This window comes from Onychostruthus taczanowskii, unplaced genomic scaffold, assembly GCF_017590055.1.
Source record: "Onychostruthus taczanowskii isolate IOZ18803 unplaced genomic scaffold, ASM1759005v1 scaffold100, whole genome shotgun sequence".
NCBI lineage: Eukaryota > Metazoa > Chordata > Aves > Passeriformes > Passeridae > Onychostruthus > Onychostruthus taczanowskii.
Window position 1 is genome coordinate 717708 of NW_024496527.1, and position 20145 is coordinate 737852.

The 20145-nt window shown below is 50.8% G+C and overlaps 1 protein-coding gene across 2 annotated transcripts in view; it reads right to left on the reverse strand.

The window, feature by feature from the left end:
• Positions 1–17075, reverse strand: part of ATL1 (atlastin GTPase 1) — a 28592-nt gene extending 11517 nt beyond the window's left edge. For both annotated transcript variants that reach the window (XM_041410360.1, XM_041410367.1), the window contains exons 1-5: positions 16933–17075; positions 4154–4401; positions 2565–2699; positions 1513–1617; positions 1255–1305 (exon numbers count right to left, since the gene is read on the reverse strand). In XM_041410360.1, the coding sequence (XP_041266294.1) occupies positions 1255–1305; positions 1513–1617; positions 2565–2699; positions 4154–4401; positions 16933–16966 (573 nt within the window). In that variant the 5' untranslated portion in view covers positions 16967–17075. The remainder of the gene's footprint in view (positions 1–1254; positions 1306–1512; positions 1618–2564; positions 2700–4153; positions 4402–16932) is intronic.
• Between the last annotated feature and the right edge of the window lie 3070 nt (positions 17076–20145).

A 20145-nucleotide genomic window follows, 5' to 3' on the forward strand; every position in this document is an offset into this window, starting at 1 on the left:
AGCTGCCAGGGATGCCCAGGGTGGGATTGTTGGGGGTCTGGGCAGGGTCAGGAGCTGGATCAATGATCCCTGGGGGCCCCTGGAGGGAATTCTCTGATTCTCTGGAGCAGTAAGGGACATTCATGAGCAGGCAGTACCAGCACCACGTGCAGAGCTGGACACAAAGAGGCTCTGGGCTCCCAGCTCACATCCCAGAGGCACAGGGAGCTGTTATGGAACCATCATCACCCTGCTGAGCTCTCATGTGAGAGATCCCAGCCTGGAGCTTTTGGCTGCCAAATCTGTGGAAAATGGCTCAGATCAGCTGCTTGCTGCTGGTTTCACACCAACCAGAAACTTCTCGTGCTCCAGGGGCTGCTGGAGCCCTGCTCCCTCTAAACACTCCAGCAAGAGCGGAAATGAATTCAGAAATAAGTACTTTCCCTGCAAACCCCTGCTGTGCAAAGACTCTAAAATCAGCCTAGCAGCAAGATTTGAAACTCTCCAGTCTCTCTGCACTCTAATTTCTAACTGAAGGCACAATAATGTGTTTCACAGATGCCTAAAAATGGGTCAACTTGTTAAACAGTCATGGCTTAAAATCCAAGCTGAAAGATCAGAGCTACACTGAATAAATTCAGTGTTAAAGAAGTGTTATTGTTAATAATATTTATGGACTGAGATAATTCAGAAGTATTCAAATGCTGATTTTTTCAGCTGGACTTTTGCTTTTCTTTCCTTTCCTTAAGCTCCTGGAAAAACCTACTTAATTAATCAACCAATCAATCAACTGAACAGAAGAGAAAGCAGGAGGTAATTCCAGGAAATAGGCAGGACACCTGTGTCACAAAAATCCCATTAGCTGCTTGTCTGCAACAGTCAGGGCTGGAATCACCCTTAGAGGGTCACCTGTACTGAGCCAACACCAGATGGCAACATCCAGGCTGATAATTCACAACCACAGAATAAAATCCCAGGATGGTTTGGGTTGGGATAGACCTGAAATCCCACCCAGTTCTAACGTCTGCTATGGGCTGGGACCCCTTCCACTATCCAAGGTTGCTTCAACCCTCATCCAAGCTGGCCTTGGACACTTCTAGGGATGAGGCAGCCACAGCTTCTCTGGGAAACCTGTGCCAGGGCCTCACAGGCAGGAATTCCTTCCCAGTATTCCATCTAACTCTGCCCTCCAGGAATGGAAGCCATTCCCCATGGTCCTGTCACTCCAGGCCCTTGTAAATAGCTACAATTAGGTTACCCTGAAGCTTTTCTTACCTGCAAGTGCTGCAGATCATCCTCCTGCACATTCTGGGACAAGTTATAAACCTGCATTTAAACAAAAAACCAACTTCAGATCACTCAGAACAGCCTGTCTTTGGAGCTAGCACGTGGTTGGTGTGGCTAAAGCCTGTGACATCCCCATGGGGACACAGGCGAGGTCCCAGCTGATGCTGGCACAAGTGGTAGGAAGGGAAGCCCTGACAGGCTCTGTAGCTCCTGGGGCTGAACTCCTCCAGCCCAGAGGCTTCTTACCTGGATGGAGCTGATCATGGTGCTGAGGGCAAACACGGTGGCAGAGTCCCTGAGGGTGGACTGGCTGTCAAAGGTGCCCTGCGTGTCCATCAGCAGCACCGCGACCTGCGGGGCACAGAGCTCCTGTCAGCACCCCCTGCAGCAGCACCCACACGTGCCAGGGGGGAATGGCAGCTGGGGCATCACTGCTTCTGCCTCAGCCTCTTCACTGCTGGGGGACAAAGGAAAAGCTCATCCCCAGCCACTCCTGACAGCAGGGTGACTCCAGCAGGCAGCAAAATCCATGCCCTGCAAGGCAGTGAGGGAACTGCTCTGCTCCTCTGTCAGTGCAGAGGAGGCTCTGCCTCCAAACAGAAAGCAAACACAAATTGCACCTTCTGAACCCAAACACACTCAGCCAGCGTTAGGAATCACAGCCTGAATGCCTCAGTGTCACTTGGGTGCCATGCTCTGTGTTGAAGTGCAGATAAATACAAATATTCCTGGCTATCAGCTGAATTTGCAGCACACTCCAAATCCGCTGTGACAACTCTGAATGAAGAAACTCCACTTTACAACTCCTGCTCTAGGAAAGAGAAGGAGTTTGCAAGGACATGAGATTCAAGATTTCTGGGAATAGTACAAAAATAAACTCTGGGATGCCAGAATTGAGGGACACTTACATATCAGGGGCACCTGGACATTCTATCACCTCACTTAGTTAAACCCTTCTTTAATGTGTGTTTTTCACAGAGGTGTGTACAACTTCCCAGTGGGTCTACAGACTGTCAATTACACAGAAGTTTTTACATCATTTCCATAAATGCCTCTCATGCAAAATCACCACATTCCACCCCTCAGCTCTGTGAAATACACACATCAAAAATTATTACCAAAATTACACTCTTTAAAAAAATATTTTTACATCACTTCCTTCACTTACTAAAATAGAGACATTGAAAGGTATTGAAAACCTTCTCTAAACTTGCACAACCACCTAAGACAAGGCAGGGGAGTCTCAAAAGCTGGAAAATGAGGAAAATGAGCTGGCAGCAGCAGAGACACACACACACCTTGGTGCCATCGGGCTTGTCCACCAGGAACACCTCGCTCCATATCTGAATCCCGGTCGTCTCCCGCTCGGAGCCGCCCCTCCAGGAGAAACCCGTCAGGGGCTCGTTGTAATCCCCAACCCAGTCCACTGCTTCCTGCAGGGAGGAACAGAAGGAGTTGCTGGAAGTGTCAAAAAGGGCTAAGAACCCCATAAGGGAGGTTTTTCCTTCCTTTTACTGTCAAGGCACCTCAAATCCCGTGGTCAGTTTTGGGCTCCTCACAACAAAGACTGGAGGGGCTGGAGAGTGTCCAGGGAAGGGAATGGAGCTGGGAAGGGTCTGGAGGGAGCTGGGAAGGGGCTCAGCCTGGAGAAGAGACTCAGGGAGGACCTTTACACCTTCCTGACAGGCGAGGGCAGCCAGGTGGGATTCAGGCTCTGCTCTCAGGGGAAAGAGATAACAATCTGAAGTTACACCAGGGAAGGTTTGCGTTGGATATTAGGAAAATTTTTTTCACTGCAAGGGTGGTCACACATTGGAACAGGCTGCCCTGGGCAGTGGTGGAGTCCCCATCCATGGAAGCATTAAAAAGACACAGATAAGACAGCTGAGGATACAGTTCAGTGGTGAGTAAGGTGATGCTGGGTTAGCAGCTGGACCCAATGATCTTACAGGGATTTTCCAGCCTAAATGATTAAAAAGCAGCAGGAAAAGAGAAAACAATCTGAAGTTACACCAGGGAAGGTTTGCGTTGGGTATTAGGAAAATTTTTTTTCACCGCAAGGGTGGTCACACATTGGAACAGGCTGCCCTGGGCAGTGGTGGAGTCCCCATCCATGGAAGCATTAAAAAGACACAGATAAGACAGCTGAGGATACAGTTCAGTGGTGAGTAAGGTGATGCTGGGTTAGCAGCTGGACCCAATGATCTTACAGGGATTTTCCAGCCTAAATGATTCTGTGATTCCGGGCAGAAGATGTGAACACTCCTGCTCCAAAGTCAAGAGTCCACGAGAAACTTCTGCCTGGAGAAGGATCTGCTCTGCTTTATTTTGTGAAGCCCACACTCATGAGAGCCTTGAGCACTCTTAAAGCACCGAGTCCTGCCCAGCTCATCCCTGAGCAGTGTGGCATTCACATTCTCTGAACATGATTCCTTCACCCAGGATTTTTCTCCTGGGAAGGTGAAAGGCAGTGAGATGCCTCAGAGAAAAGAAAATTCTCATCTCATTTGCTTCTCCTGTGTTGTGCTCATGTGGAATGTGTTTGGGGATTGTTTACCCAAGGTGATTGCTTGATTGGACTCTGGGGTGAGTTGCTTTCACTCACTGGCCAATTAGTGCCAAGCTGTGTCAGGACTCTGGAAATAGTCATGAGTTTTTATTATTATCTTTTTAGCCTTCTGTAAGTATCTTTTCTGTATTCTTTAGTATAGTATAGTATTCTTTAATATAATATAGTATAATAAAGGAACAAATTAGCCTTCTGATAAGATGGAGTCCTCCTCACCATTCCTTCCTTTGTTGGTGGCCCTGCATTTACAGTAGAGCAGCACATGGGAGCAAGGAGGAACAGCAGCCCTGGGAAGGGCCCCCTGAGCTGCAGCCTTACCTTATTGTACATGTAGCGCAGCATGAAGTCCATCAGGAATGATTTTCCTTTCCTGAAAGCTCCAGCCACGGACACAGCCACCACCTCCTTATCTCTGACAGCCTCGGAGAGGAGGATGCGGTTCAGGGCGGCTTCGTCCAGCTCAAAGGAGTGGTCATCTTTGACAATGAGGACCTGCACTGGCCCTGCCTTCCTCACTGACTCCTCCTCCTCAGAGCTCCACTCGTAAGTCTTGTCTGCAAAACTACCTGTGAGAACAGGGAAAACGAGAGGGGCTTGGTGCCTTCCTCTGCACTGTGAGGGGTCAGCGACAGCAGGGCACTAAGAGACCCAAAAACTCAAATATCCATCCCAAAATGGCATCATCCAGAGCAGATCTGCTGCACCTGGCCTCAGACACGCCAGTGGAGACTCCATGCTTCTCTGGGGTCATCTGACCCTGTGCTCCATTCCTGCTGGAATCTCCCTTGGCAAAACACATCCATTAGATTTTATCCTGCATGGAAAGCAGATCCCTGCAACTCCCTACATAAACAGTGCCTGCCATAACACCTCCCTTGGCCCTTTCTCAGCTGGAAAAGTGAAGTCCAAGCCTCCTCATCATCCCTTCTGCCACATTATCCAGGGATCTGCTCTCCTCTGGACACTCCCCACCAGGTCCTTCCTGAAGGCTGACTCCAAAATAGAAGCAGCTCTCCAGCTGAGGTGCCCAAGGGTCTCACAGCTCTATCAAAGGATGCTGCCTTTGTGTATCCTGTGCCACTGCTGTTCCTGTAACAACACATTCCTCTCCATCTGCAGCCTGAGCTGATGCTCCAAGAGCAATCTGCTGTTCCTGCCATCAGCATCCCCCAGGACACTCCCAGCAGGAATCAGGCCACGCAGACACAAGCCCATCCTGATAAAAGCCACTTTGCTGCTCCCAAGTGGGAAGCACACACAGAGCACAAGCACTGCCCCCTTTCCCACTTGGAAATGGCCAAGTTCCCTGTGGAGCTGCTGCCTGGGCTGTGGAGGGCTCACACAGGAGGGTCTCACAGGAGCCAGATGCATTTTAAGATCTGCAGCCCTGGGATTTGCAAAGAGCAGACTGGCTCCAGTAATTTTCCTTTCCTGGTCTTTCCAAACTTTCCAGCACGGGGAAGAGATGCTGAAGGTGATTAATGTGCCAGTCAGCTCACCTACAGCCACGTGAAACCTCCCTGCCAGCAGGAAAAGGAGAGTGAGATGGAAAGTTCCCCCCACATTCCAACAAAAACTTCCCAGTTTGCTGGCTCGGGCTGTAACTTTCCCAAGTTTTGCCTCAAGTTAAACCTCCCCAGTCTCTGTTTCAGCCCCTGACCTTGGGGACCCAGCTTTGAGCTATTTCAAAGCACAAGGACTGTGTGTGCAGACACTAAAAGAGAAGTTATAAATATCAAGAGGAATAGGATTTGCCCATTCTGGGCCTCTCTATAAAGAAGCCTCCAGCAGTAACTCCATATTTTCAATAACAGCAGCACTTTTGTGATTTCCTAAGATCCTGCAAGGAAGTACCAGGATCATTAGGCCTGGTTGCCAGGGGATTTCTGGTGGCTCTTGGACATATACTATGAGCTTTCTTTGCTCACAGCTGAAAGACAAAGATCTTTTCTTTCCATTGCTTGGAGGTTTTTTAACTAAACAAAAGTCCCAAATGGTGTGAAAAGCAGATTCTCCACCAGACTGCAGCACTAAAATCCCTTCAAGCACCATGTCGCTGCACAGGGGCCTGAAGGAAAAAAAAAAATCCTTCTAATTTCAAATCCATGGAGTCAGGATCCAGGCACACACCAAACACCTTTTCCAGCAGTGAGGCATTCCCAGGTAAGGACAGCCAGGTGCCAAAGGGCCACAGCCTCCTGTGCTCTTTTTAAGCACTGCCAAGCTGCAAGGGCCATATGAAGGATAGGAAATGCCTCCTCTCTTGTGGTGTTTCCCAAAGCCCTGCTCAGCTAAGCCAAGTCCTATTTTTATTTTCTTCTTCCAGCTGCACAGAAAGGACAGTAGAGAGATCCTTGGATAGGATGTGACTCATGGGGGGGGCAGGAAAAAATTGGTAAATCAAATTAAACTTAAGTATTTCTGACTCTAACTCAGCCATCAGGGTGCAACAGCTGTGCCACCTTCCCAGACCAGACAAATCCCACCTCAGGCACAGAGACAGAGGGAAGTGGGACCAGAACTTTAGGAAAAAATTGGTAAAGCAAATTAAACTTAAATATTTCTGAGTGCAACTCAGCCATCAGGGTGCAACAGCTGTGCCACCTTCCCAGACCAGACAAATCCCACCTCAGGCACAGAGACAGAGGGAAGTGGGACCAGAACTTTGGCTGGAGCCCCTCTGCTCTGGGGCCAGGCTGGGAGAGCTGGGGGTGTTCACCTGGAGAAGAAAAGCATCCAGGGAAAGCTCAGAGCCCCTGGCAGGGCCTAAAGGGGCTCCAGGAGAGCTGGAGAGGGACTGGGGACAAGGCCTGGAGGGACAGGACACAGGGAATGGCTTCAAAGTGAAAGAGGAGAGATTTAATTAGATTTTAGGAAGGAATTGTTCCCTGGGAGGGTGGGCAGGCCCTGGCCCAGGGTGCCCAGAGCAGCTCTGGCTGCCCCTGGATCCCTGGCAGTGCCCAAGGCCAGGCTGGACAGGGCTTGGAGCTGCCTGGGATAGTGGAAGGTGTCCCTGCCATGGCAGGGGTGGCACTGGATGGAATTTGAGGTCCCTTCCAACCCAAACTATTCTGGGATTCCACGATTTATGTGTTTACTCATCCTGCACTAGCAGTGGGTACCAAGATGGGCACAAATCCTTGGATGTCCCTGGCTCAGGGAGCTGAATGGACCTCCCAGTCCTGGGCAGGGATCCAAGCACCAGGACATGGGGCTGAGGAGAGTCCCCTGCCACAGGGACACTGGTGCCACATCCCCTCTCCTGGATGGGATCTTCCACACCTTCTTCTCCCTCTGTTCTTTCCAGCAGCTGCACCAACAACCAGTGCAGAGGAGAAGGGATTATTTTGTCCCTTCAAATCATCAAAATCTGAAGGAGAGTAATTTTTTTTTAAGCAGACATGAACAGATTTTGGAAGAATGTCTCCACACACAGAAGTGGCCATGGTCTCCTGGGGGACATCCTTGTTTCCATCACCTGAACACCAGGAAAGCCAGGCTGTTTGCACAACACAAAGCATTATGAGTAGGATATGTTGATCCCCCAGTTCCTTGGAGACAACAGGAAAGGGAGATTATATTAAGCAGGTCTCTGAACTAATTTCATCCCTATCTCTGCTTCTTTCACATAAGCCATCTGCAGACAAAACTATCTTTTTCATATTTATATTCATATTTCCACGTGATGAAACTTTCAGGTTCTGTTTATTAGATTATCTGCCCCACTGCAGAGCCAGGGATTATTTTATAAAATGGCTGTACACTACTGTAAGTCAATAATTTTAACTGGTCTTTCTGGCCATAAATGAGTTTTTTGCCTTGAAAAAAGCTGTACCTGGCAGTGGCAAAAACTCATCCAGCCAAAAAGGAAAGAAGGAGAGCTCAGCTTTCCTAAACACACTCTTGTTTTCACTCCTTTTCTGAGCTGACTCCTCCTTTCTCTGGGCTCTGCAATTACGTCAATTCTCCAGCTGCTCATTCAGAAATTCACAGGATCCGGCTCCTTCTCCCCATTTCAGAACAGCTCATTCCCATCACTCTGGAGCGGGGTGGAAGCCACAGCTCTTTTCCATATGGCCATTGCAAGTGGGAAGGGGAAGGAGAGCAGGATTTGCTGTCAGACAGCACAAAAAAAAAAGCAAAGAATTCTTTAACTGGTCTAAGACTTGCTTTGGACTAAATTAATGAAATTGAAACAGCATATTTCACATTGTGCCTGTGTGTATACCGACAGACATGTCTAATGTAATTTACTTAATTTATTCTTCTCTAGGAGTTAATTACATGCCACTAACTATGCAATGTTTGGTGAGTGCTTGCTGAAGCCTGTTCTCCCTTAGCCATGGAAGAACAGGTCACAGAAATGCTGACTGCTTCCCAGAGTGCCACAAAGGAATCAGCCTTGTCCTCATGTGAGCCTGCACAATAAATACATTTTATTCCAGAGCATGAAACACAGCCATGTCCCATCATCTGTGCAAACACCAGAGCCTGAGGAAGCCAATTTGCCAGCCCTGCTCTCAGGCTCTCTCAGATCCCAGGATTCTCAGCTATCCTGTGGAAAGCAGGGGCTGCAGCCTGGGCTCCAATTCTCCCACTGAAATCACAATCCCAGAATAGTCTGGGTTAGAAGGGACATGAAAAATCATTCAGTCATCTTCCACCATCCCAGGCTGCTCCAAGCCCTGTCCAGCCTGGCCTTGGACACTTCCAGGGATCCAGGAGCAGCCACAGCTTCTCTGGGCACCCTGTGCCAGGGCCTGCCCACCCTCACAGGGAAGTTTTTTCCTCATATCTAATCTAATCTCTCCTTTTTTAGTTTAAATCCATTTCTCCTTGCCCTATCACTATGTGCCCGTGTTCAAAGTCACTCTCCTTTTTTATAAGCCACTTACAAGTACTGGAAGGCCACGGTGAGGTGTCCCTGGAGCTTTCTCTTCTCCAGGCAAAACAACCCCAGCTCAGATGTCACACACACAAAAACACCAATGTCAGGCAGTGCTGCCATTCTCAGGGCATTCAAACCAAATTACTGCATGGAAAACAAACTAGCAAGGAGAGAAAATCGGCGTTTGATGGGAAGCTTGAACTTGCTTGTTCCTTGGAACAGACAATCCTGTATCCAGCGTGTCAGGCTGCTTATCAGCAGCTCTCAAGGGATCCCTTTGACCAGCAGTGATATCTGTGCGGCTCCATTCCGGAGTTTCCATCCCAAAGATATCACACTGCCACCAACAGCAGCACGGGCCAAGCCCTGAACAGAGCCTGCAGTCAGCCTCCATGCCTCTGGATGAGAGCTGCAGTTTGCAGGAAGCTTATCTGCCCTGCACAACAGCTCTGGGGAACACAGGCACCCCTCCCCGAGCATCTCCCCTGCTCTGGGCACCTTCAGCCTGGCTGCTGCTGTGTGAAAAACGCCTCTTTTATGATTGGCTTTTTGCAAATATTAAAATGAATATTATATGTGTTATGTTAGAAAGTTATGCTGTATTAATTTTCTTAAGCAGTGTGTTAAATATAGTTTTAGGTTTTAACATAATGTTAACATAGAAACTATGATATGCAGGGTATTTTTTTTTTCCTAAAGAAAGGACTCTCACCAAGATAGCAGCCACAGGACACCTAAATCTTTCAGAGCAAAAGAATTTATTGCCCCTTTATCAGAAGAAACAAACTTCTTCCCGCCTTGCTGAGCCCTGAAGGCGCCGTTAAGAGGAAGAAGTTGAGGATGACCAGACAAAATCCTTTGTTTGAATGGAATTTATGCATCATTATGAAGTGTATAAATATGCAACAGGTTATTGTTTTTAAGGGTTAATCCTCTGTTAACGTGTGTCCTTTTTCAGGCTTATTTTGCCCACTAAAAGGTACACGGACATCTGTAACTCTTTTTTATTGTCTCATATTGTCCTAATCCAAATTGTCCAAATTTTTATGACTCTAATTACATTGCTATTTTTATAATCATTTTATTACTATTAAACTTTTTAAATTTAAGAAACAAGTGATTGGAGTTTGTCCAAATTGTCCAAATTTTTATTACTCTAATTACATCGCTATTTTTATAATCATTTTATTACTATTAAACTTTTTAAATTCCAGAAACAAGCGATTGGAGTTTTTGACATGCTGGCACACGGGCTCTGCACTCTGTGGCAGGCAGCGATGCTCGGAGGAGCTGGGAGGGGCGGGGAGCTCCGAGCATGCACCAGGAATCCTCTCCTCCCCTCCAGGGCTGGCGCAGAGCTCGGCACCTGATCCAGCCAACCAGGGAAAAACGGGGAATAAAGCGTGGAAGCGATGCGTGTGCACTGGAGAGTCAGAGCAGGGTGTGCCCAGCAATAACCTGCCCGGCTTCTGCACAAAGGATGCACCCCAAGAGCTGGTTCTGCACAAAGGATGCACCCCAAGAGCTGAGCCCGGCCAGCTGAGAGCTGGCAAATTCTCTCAGCAGGAGGTGTCTGGACAGAGGTGCTCCTGGGAGACAGAGCCCTGCAGAAGGTGGAGCAGGGAACCTGGCTGGGCAAAGCCCTGTGTGACAGCCACCCCTGCACCACACCCCCAAAGGTTCCTGGCCAGCAGCTCAGCAATCCTCCCAAGCTGGGTTTAACCACACACAAACATTCACCACGCCCTGCTGTGTCACAGAATCCCAGAATAGTTTGGGTTGGAAGGGATCTTAATGCCCAGCCAGTTTCAACCCTTACACAAATAACACCTTCCACTGTTCCAGGGCTCTGAGCCCTGTCCAACCTGCCTTTGGACATTTCCAGGGATGCAGGGGCAGCCACAGCTCCTCTGGGCACCCTGTGCCAGGCCTCCCCACCCTCACAGGGAAGAACTTTTTCTAAATATCCCATAACCCTGTCCTCTGGCAGTGAGAAGCCATTCCCCTTATCCTGGTACTATGTGGTCTTGTAAATAAGTCTCTCTCCATGCTTCTCCTGCATGCTGAGCACAGCTGAAGGCACAGACACACAACCTTCCCTTTACTCTGCTCACACCTCTGCAGGGATTTTTGACGTGTCCACAGAACCACAGGACCCCAGATCCAAGAAGAGGAAACTAAATGCTGCTCATGCACTAACCAGACCAATGGGACCTGGTGAGTGCCACATGTACCTGTCAGGCTCTCTTGCGAGGACCCCAGATCCAAGAAGAGGAAACACCAAATGCTGCTCATGCACTAACCAGACCAATGGGACCTGGTGAGTGCCACATGTACCTGTCAGGCTCTCTTGCTATGCTATCCCCTTCCACCTGGGGCTGCTGAGCTGGGAAATGCAGCAAGGAAGGGGAAGGCAGAGCCAGAACTTACAGTGCCCAACTAGGAAATCATGTGCACCTCCTCAGACTGGATGTAATCACAGCTGCCGTGAATCTGTGGAAATGATGGATCAGTGACAGTCCCTGGAGCTGCAGGGCATCAGAAACAGGTGAAGAAAACTGTTGTGGAAAAAGGAGCCCTGTCATTCAGCAATAAAGAATGGCAGATAAATAGCAATGGACTGTTAAGGGATGTGGTGGACTCACACCTCTGGAGGTGCTCAAGGAAAGGCTGGATGTTGCACTCAGTGCCACGGGCTGGTTAACGAGGTGATATTTGGGACTTGATGATCTCAGAGGTCTTTTCCAACCTAAATGACTTTTAATGTGATTCTGTAAAAGGCCACACTTGGTAGTCTCCCTTTGGGATCCCAAGCTGTCCTCTCCAAAGTCAGGGCAAACTCCTACAGCTCAGCTGTGTTAACAGCTCTGCCAATGCCATCTGCACTCCCACGTTCTCCTGGCAGGGACCCCGCTCTGCAGCTTGGGATGGCTGGAGCAGGGAGCTGAGCAGGGTGGCTGCTGCTGCCAGGCTTTCATCCTCACCCTTTGCTTTTTTTGGAGCAGTGGAGATGTGGAGTGCACCTTCCTCCTGCCAGCCCTGAGTCACCCAGCTGGCAGCAGCACAGCGTCAGCTCCGCGTGGCCAGCTCAGCCCCTTCTCCCTCTGGCAGAGGGAACAAGGGGATGAATGATCCTGCTGATAGCAGGAGTGGTTTGGGGCCTTCCCACGTGAACCGCTGCTGACAGGAGCAAGAGTTTGGATGATAACTGGCCCCCAAACCTGCCTGTTACAACATCTCAAATGCCAAAGTACAATGTGAAATTCTTAATTACAACACCTACTACATGAAGCTTCAGTGCTTAGCTGGCTCTGGAGCAAGAGCAGCTCCTACTGCTGTCAAATTCCCAGGCTGAGCTTTGGAGACACAGGCAGGCAACTACCTGGAGAACAAAGCAAATCAGAGGTTTTTTGTAGAATTTTTTCAGGAAGTTTAAGGTCAGCTTAGACAGTTATGTGGCTGTGCCCATGACAGCTCAGGTAGCAGGAATGGCTGAGCCAGAGGCAAGGTGGACACCTCCCATAGGCAAAACACTGTTGGAACAGCACCAGCAAAAAACCATGATCTGTTTGGCAGGTGCAAACCCTGGGTCTGCTCCCTTTCCCACATTTAAGCCCATTCCCATATTTCCCATAAATATTTCCCATATTTAAGCCCACGTTCTCCAGGGTACACAGAATCCCAGAATGGTTTGGTTGGAAGGGAACCTAAAGAACATCTCATTCCACCCCCTGTCAAGGGCAGGGACACCTTCCACTGTCCCAGGTTGCTCCAAGCCCAATCCAACTTGCCTTGGACACTTCCAGGGATACGTCTCCAGAACTCCCTCTTCCCTCCCAGCACACATTTTCTGCATGGTCCTTCATCTGCTCTGTTTGTCAGCAACAGCCTCCCTTCATCTCCACCACCAGTATTGGATTTAGTTTTTTCTGACATTAAACTATTTTCACCCTTTTGTTGCTAAAACTGCCTGAAAATAAAGTTTGGTAAACATGCCATGAAACTTAAGGATAGAACATGAAAGGAAATTACTCTCTGCATAAAATGCTTATGTATATAAAGCACTTTAAATGTGCTTTATGGGCTTGGCAGAACTCAGCCCCTTCTCCAGAGCCTCCACCCCGTTTGGGAGATCTGAGTTCAGTTATATTCCTGCTGTAACACTTCACTTTTCCTGAAGTGAGGCAAATGGGAGCATTTCTGGCAGGAGCAGAGGAGCTGGGGGCTCTCTAGAGTGAAGTGACATTCAGAAGTGATCTGTGGGACACCTTGTGCCTTGCACAGCGTGACAACACCTGCCCCAGGCTCCTTCCCCCGCTGGAGAAGGTTCCAGTCAGTGATCCAGGGGAGCTGATATAAAGCCTGCTGCCTCTGAACGTCACCCAGGCCCTAAACAACATTTTAGTGTGCTGTTTGTCACCCACGGGCTAAGCAGGGAAAATGCAGCAAGACACAACCAATGGCACAGGCTGCTTCCCACTTCCATGAACCAGGGAGGCAGCCAAGGCCAGAGCCACTCATGGCACGGACATGACACGAGGCAGGACAAGGGCACCATGTCACCACTCCCAGGCCATCCTGGTTTTTTCCCAAAAAAGAGAAAGTCAGGCTGCTCTTGCTCCTGCTCATCTGGTGGGTCCCTATTCCAATTCCCTGTACAACGCCGCGGGATGCACAACATCCATGGGAGAACGGCTTTGGATGAGGACCTGGAGGGACAGGACACAGGGAATGGCTTCCCACTGCCAGAGGGCAGGGTTAGATGGGATAGTAGGAAAAAATTCTTCCCTGTGAGGGTGGATAGGCCCTGGCACATGTTGCCCAGAGAAGCTGTGGCTTCCCCAGGATCTCTGGAAGTGTTCCAGGCCAGGTTGGATGGGACTTGGAGCAACCTGATCTACTGGAAAGTGTCCCTGCCCATTCCATGATTCTATAATCACATTCAGCTTGAAATGTTGACTTGTCTCTTCTTTCAAGTCCCAGCACTTCATTTACTTTTCCCTTTCACAAGCCAGTCATTTGGTTGTGAATATTTCTGGCTTTTTGTGTGAAGGCCCCTCTGTCTGAAACATCTCAGCTTTCACTTGTCAGGTTCCCAGCATTCAGTCACAAGAAATGCCAGGAAGTGGAAACTGAAAATCCATCATAAAAGGGCAGAAATCAAACAACAATCAGAAAGGATATTAATATGGATAAAATGAAAAACAACCTAGCAAAATCACAGTTTTCTTTTCAGTTCAACCCAGTTAAACTTCAGTTATTTTTCAGTTACTGTGCACAGTGTTCAGTTTTTTCAGTTATTGTGTGCAGTGTAAGATGTGGCAGAGATAATCTCTGGCCTGTGCTGGAGAGGAGCCCCCTATCCTCAAAATAGTTCCTTGGCTTTTCCTGGCTCCCTTTAGGAGCTCTCCTAAATCCCCTATCCAGCTTGAAAACCCTCACCAAAAAGTATCTATAACCTCTGTAATGCCTGTTATGGTTTTAAAACTGAATTCTTGCTAGGTGGACCGTTCCAATTTCAACACAAAATTGGCCATGATGGGAAAGATGAGATTTCACACTATTTGTTCCAGTCTGTGCTGTTTCAAGGAGTGACTGGGAGCAGGGATCTCACTGGATCAGAGAGATCAGGCTGCTGAACATCTGCAAGTGCCAAGCACAAAGAATTTTAGTCAAAAATCAGAGTAATCTACTACAAACCTCCATGAGCTGGCTGGACTTTACCGTGCCAGGCAGAACTTGGACTAACAATCCTTATTTTGGGCAAAGCAGGTTCCACTACTCACAGCAAGGAATTATTTGTGATTTTTTTCATCTGCAGCTGCCTCAACCATTCAGTTGAGAGGTCTGTGCACCGCTTGGCACGTTCAGGAAGAGCCTTAAATGAGGCATAACCTGATGCTGACCTTTAGCCCAAGGCTAAATCCTACTTTGGATGCATCACCCCTACAGAGCTCCCAGGGATGTGACAGAGACCCAGCTATGACCAGGGGCAATCCCACATACTCATCCTAATTTGCTCTGTGAGCTTTAAAAAAGCAAATTATTTTTATGAAACAAAGGAGGGTTGCACTAAGCAGCTGCCTGTTTTCAGGCCTGAGTAACTAGGGCAAAGTTTGATCCATTTCAAAATAGCGTTAATATTTTTAATGACCCATAAGCCCATTTTTAGAACAAAGCAAGGACTTTCTCCTTTCTGCCTTAGTTTCAGGAAAAGCCCAAGCCTCCTCCTTTGCCAGCTGAAAAATGTAGCAGTGGAAGAGTCACCCCATGGACTGATGTCACCACACAATGCTGCAGTCACTGGATGTAAACACAGCTTTCAAGGCAATGAGGTTTTGTTGTATAAATAGAATAAATACATTTATAAAGGCAGCTTTTTCTTTTGCTTTCCTAGAAAAAAAAAAAAAAAAAAAAAAAAGCATTTCACTCAATTTCTTACTCGCAATGTCAACCAGCCTGGCAAAAAGCCAGAAAATCCTCTAGGAATAGGTGAATGTCTAAGGGATACAGGGAATTATTTTGAGCTGTGGATGGGTGGCAGCAGAAGGCAGCTGATCCCACAGAGATCCACTTGGATCCATGGACGCTTCCAGATTCTTGCAGAGAAGCTCAGGAAGAGTTCACCCCTCAGTGACACATCACATTTCCCGGGAGCAGGGCTCAGCAGCCCAGGCTGAGAAATACGCCTAAATCCCTTGCTGGATGCAGGCTGTACTTCCCAGGATGATGCTTCCTCCGCTTCCATCCGGCATCATTTGCATCCCCTCCTCCTGCTCTCAGGGTGTGCAGGGAAGGCACCAGCGTGTGGACGTGTGTGCAATTCCCAGCACGCACGGAGTCAGGGCTGCCACGTCTGTCACACGCTCCGCGAGACAAAGCTGAGAATGGCACCACATTCCCTGGCAAGTTTTCCCTCCGGTTTACCCAAAGGATCTGAGGACCTTCATTAAGTCACAGCTAAACACGGCACCGATCAAATGAGCTTCGCCCATTTTGTTCCCCCCCCCGCTCCATCCCAAAAAGCCCATCACCGGATCAGGAGCTCCGTTATCCCATCGCTTCCTCCAGCATGCCTCCGAACTGTTAATCATTGCCATGGGAAATCCTCCGCTCATCTACACAAATTAGAATGTAATTTGTGTATCTAAGCATCACAGCTCAGCTCACCCGCTCTGCCTGAGGAGCCGGGATACCGCCGGCACCCGTGAGTGAGCTCCCATGGAATTACGACTCCGGAGGAAACGGCAAATTACTCTCCTCAAATAACGGGAACCGGCTGGATAAAATCGGATTTCCTACGGAACAGCGTGTCGGTGGGAGTGGGTGAAGCCTTTCACCACAGGCAGGCTGAAGGCGGAGGAGCCCCTTGCTGGGTGCAGCCCACCTGTGGGACCAGCCTGGGCTCCAGGGGGAAGCGGCAGCTGCCGGAGGATCCAGGCGCCTCTGGAGGGAAGCGAAGCCTTGCAGGAAGACACCACAGAACTTCCTCCTCCCGTGCCCCAGCTCCGCTCCCCGGCACTGCTGCCCCGGCTCCCCCGGCATCAGGGGGCTGTGAGGGGATGGGTTTAAAATGGGCCCTGTCAGGAGGGTGACTCGACAACTAAATCCTACAGCTTCCAGAAACGGGGGAAACCCTCTGGAGGGGTGACAAGCCAGGGGTGGCCTTGTGGCTCTGCCTGTGGAAGGCGGGGTGAGCGGGATCCCTGCTCCCGGATGAGGGGGGTGGTGGCTGAGGTGGCATCCCCCATCAGGGGCTGAGGGGACAGCAGGGCCGGGGTAACGGGTGTCAGGGCAAGCCGGAGGAGCAGCCCAAAGGCTCCCCAGGGAGCTGCCGGGGCTGTCTGGCCCCGGCTGTGTCAGGGGGTCCCGCCGCAGCCAAGCCGAGGGCGGTGACCAGCCCGAGCCGGGGACAGCTCGCCTCAGGAGGCCCCGGAACGAGGGGCGCCCCATCCCGCACCCCCGCTCCCCGTCACGCTGGCGGGGCGGGACGGGCGGACCCCCGGCCCCTCAGGGATAGCGCGGAGGTGTCCCAGACGCCCGTGTGTCCCCTCGGCACCGGGCAGCCCCCCGCCCCGCCCGGGCTAGCCGAGCCCCCCGCCCGCGTCCTCCCGCCGCAGCCCCGCCCCGGTGCGGCCCGCGGCCGCCTCAGGCCCGGCATTGTCCGCGCTCCCCCCGCTCCCCCCCGGTTCTGCCATCGCCGCCCTACCCCAGCTGCTCCTGTCCCGGCGGTTCCGGGCCATGGCGGCGGCTGCGGGAGGCTCCGTGCGCGCTCCGAGCCGCGCTGCGTCTGGCGGGGCTGCGGCGGCGGCGCGGGGCGGGCGGGGGAGCCGGCGGCGGCGGCGGCAGCAGCAGCATAGGGCACCCGCCCACGGCACCCGCGGGGCCGGCCCCGGCACCGCTGCTCGGGGTGCGCGCAGCCGGGGGGGCCCCGCGGGCGGGGCGAGCGGCACCCCCGTGGGTGCTGAATTGCCACCCGAGGGGGGGTTGGTGGTGGGGATAGGAGGATCCGGCATCCAGGTTAGCCCAGCCGGGGCACTGGGATCTGGGGGGCACCCGAACTGGGGGCACCGCCAGCGGCGGCCGTGCAGGGGGTATGGGTGGGGGGCTCAGCAGACAGGCTGCTCCAATATCCAGGCTATTCCTGCCAGAGCAGTGGGATCGTTGGGGCATCCACACGCTGGAGATATCCACCCTAGGGCAGGGCACCTGGCTCATCTGGGGCTCTGAGCACCCCTGTGGGCACCCACCCACAGGGTGGGACACCTGGCACAAGCAGGACGCGTGGTGAGTGCATGGGGACACCTGGGCTGAGAAGTCAGCACTGGTGTCAGCCAGACCCTGCTCCCCAGTTCCACCTGTGCAGGCAGCAGGAGACACTCACTGTGTTAATGCAGATGTGGCACAAAGGACGCAGTGTGAGGGCTGGATTTGGACACCTCTGGGAAGGACTAAAATGCAGCACAGTTGATAACATAGAATCCCAGAATGGTCTGGGTTGGAAGGGATGGAAGGCATCCTAAAGCTCATTTCATTTCGCCCTCTGTCATGGGCGGGAGTCCTCTCCTTTTCCTTTCCTTTCCTTTTTCCTATCCCCAATGTCCAGCCTGGCCTTGGACAATTCCAGGGATCCAGGGGCAGCCACAGCTGCTCTGGGCACCCCGTGCCAGGGCCTCACCACCCTCGCAGTCAAGATTCCTTCCCAATATCTCATCTAACCCAGATGACGCCATTCCCTGTGTCCTGTCCCTCCAGCCTTGTCCCCAGTCCCTCTCCAGCTCTCCTGGAGCCCCTTCAGGCCCTGCCAGGGGCTCTGAGCTCTCCCTGGAGCCTTCTGTTCTCCAGCTCTCCCAGCCTGGCTCCAGAGCAGAGGGGCTCCAGCCCTCAGAGCATTTCCATGGCCTCCTTTGGACTTGCTCCTGCAGCTCCACATCCTTCTCATGTTGGGGGCCCCAGAGCTGGGGGCAGCACTGCAGGTGGGGTCTGTCACAAAAGCAGAGTAGAGGGGAATAATCCCTTCCCTGAACCTCCTGCCCACCCTGCTGGGCATGCAGCCCATGCTGTGTTTGGCTTTCTGGGCCCCACGGGGAGCTTGCCCACTCCCACCCACTCCATGCGCACCAGCATGGGAATGCCCACACTTATGATGCCAACAAGCTGCTGGAATCAACCTGACTCTGAAGCCACAGCCCAATGCTCTTTGGGAGACACGTGGCACAGCACTCAAAGATCAGCTGATTAAACTGTGGAAATGTGGTGGTCACCAGAGGGACAAAATCTGGCAGGATGGGAAGGGAACTGAGCCCCAGATTGTACCTGCAAGAGGAGATGTTGGGAGAATGCTGATCATTTCTGCACTCTGGCCCACAGCAGTCAGGGAAAGCCAGTGGCCATCCAGCTTTGTTGGATTCACAGGAGCCAGCAGGATCTCTTCACTCCTGACAGCGGGAAGAACACTCAAAAATGAACCAGGCTTCAGTTCCAGGCATCTGATGTGTACCAAAGCCATGTGTCGTTGTGCTGCCATTGATATGCTGATAGTTAATTCCTGAGTGCCTCCTCCAGCACTCTGTGAGTGCCTCCCGTTGGCCTCTTCCCCGTGTTTACAGCATCAGAAGGAAACATGTAATTTTGGCTCTCTCACGTGGCACACAGCTGAATCCTGCCCACCCCTGCTGGGCACTGCGACCACGAGGAGCTCACTGGGCTTTGCAGAAGCTGCATTAGGGTTTTTGTAAATAATCCCTGAGACTGCACGTGCCTGTTGCTGCTTCAATGCAGCAGAGAGGAGACAGGTGTTGTGAGGAGGGATTTCTTACACTGGACACTGTCAGAGGGGTTCAGATAGGTTGAAAGAGGAGATTAAAAGAAAAGCAGCTGGGAAATGGACAGGGGAGGGAAAAAATAGAGGATGGAAAGGGAAATGTGGTAATTTGAAAGTCTAATTAAACGGAGATGGGCTCAGGTCCTGTTTTCCTCATTCCATTTGAGAATTGCTGCTAAGGTCAAGCTTGTACTGCCCCATTTATTGGAATTTCTCCTTTTCTCTCGCCATTATGGCACGTGTTATCCCAGTCAAAGAGAAGCAGAGAGGTTTGATCCTGTTCTGTGCTGTGGGGATTGTCTGCATGAACTCCCAAGGCCTTTTCCTGCATTATTTCCTGTGATCCCAAGTCAGGGGGGTGATCTTTTTTTCCAGAGAGTGACTCAGCATTTGTTAATTTTCATCCATCCCTTCTCTCCACCGATTCATCTTTCCTTTATTTTCCCAGTTGCAAGCATCTTTACATTCTTGCTGCCCAAGTTGCTAGATCACAAAGAGCTGATTTTACAGCAGATGTGCTGAATGGTCATGGACTGGAAGAATTCTTGAGTAAAAATGATGCTAAATGGAGGAAAGACAAAAAGATAAAGTACCCCACAGAGGGAGAGCACAGCTGGTGTTCAACACCACGAGATCCAGCGCAGAAAAAGCCCCAGAATTTGAAGAAAGCCTGGATTTAAATCCATGCTGCATTCCATTGGCAGGAGCTGTTTCATAATTTACCTTGATTCCATGTCCCACTTACCCAGGCAGCATTTCCAGTTGCTTTTCATATCCCCAGCCCTCTGCAAACAGAACCCGGGCGCGTTGTGCAACGCTTATGTAAGAGGTGCCAAAGGGACGCTGCCAAGGCTCTGCTCTTGCTCAGGTGCCACCACGGGCTCACTGGGACTTGCTGCTGAGGAAAACGCTGCCATCCACACCAGTTTTCCTTGGTCAAGGCGCTGCCCGAGCCCCTGGGTGACAGATCTGTTCTTGCAGTGGTTATCCGAGGGTCTGGGATGTGTTAGTTTAGTTTTTGTTATCACTTCTGCCTCCTCGGGTTTTGCTCTTTCACTGCTTCTGCTGAATTGCATGGGAAAGTCAAAGAGATCTAGG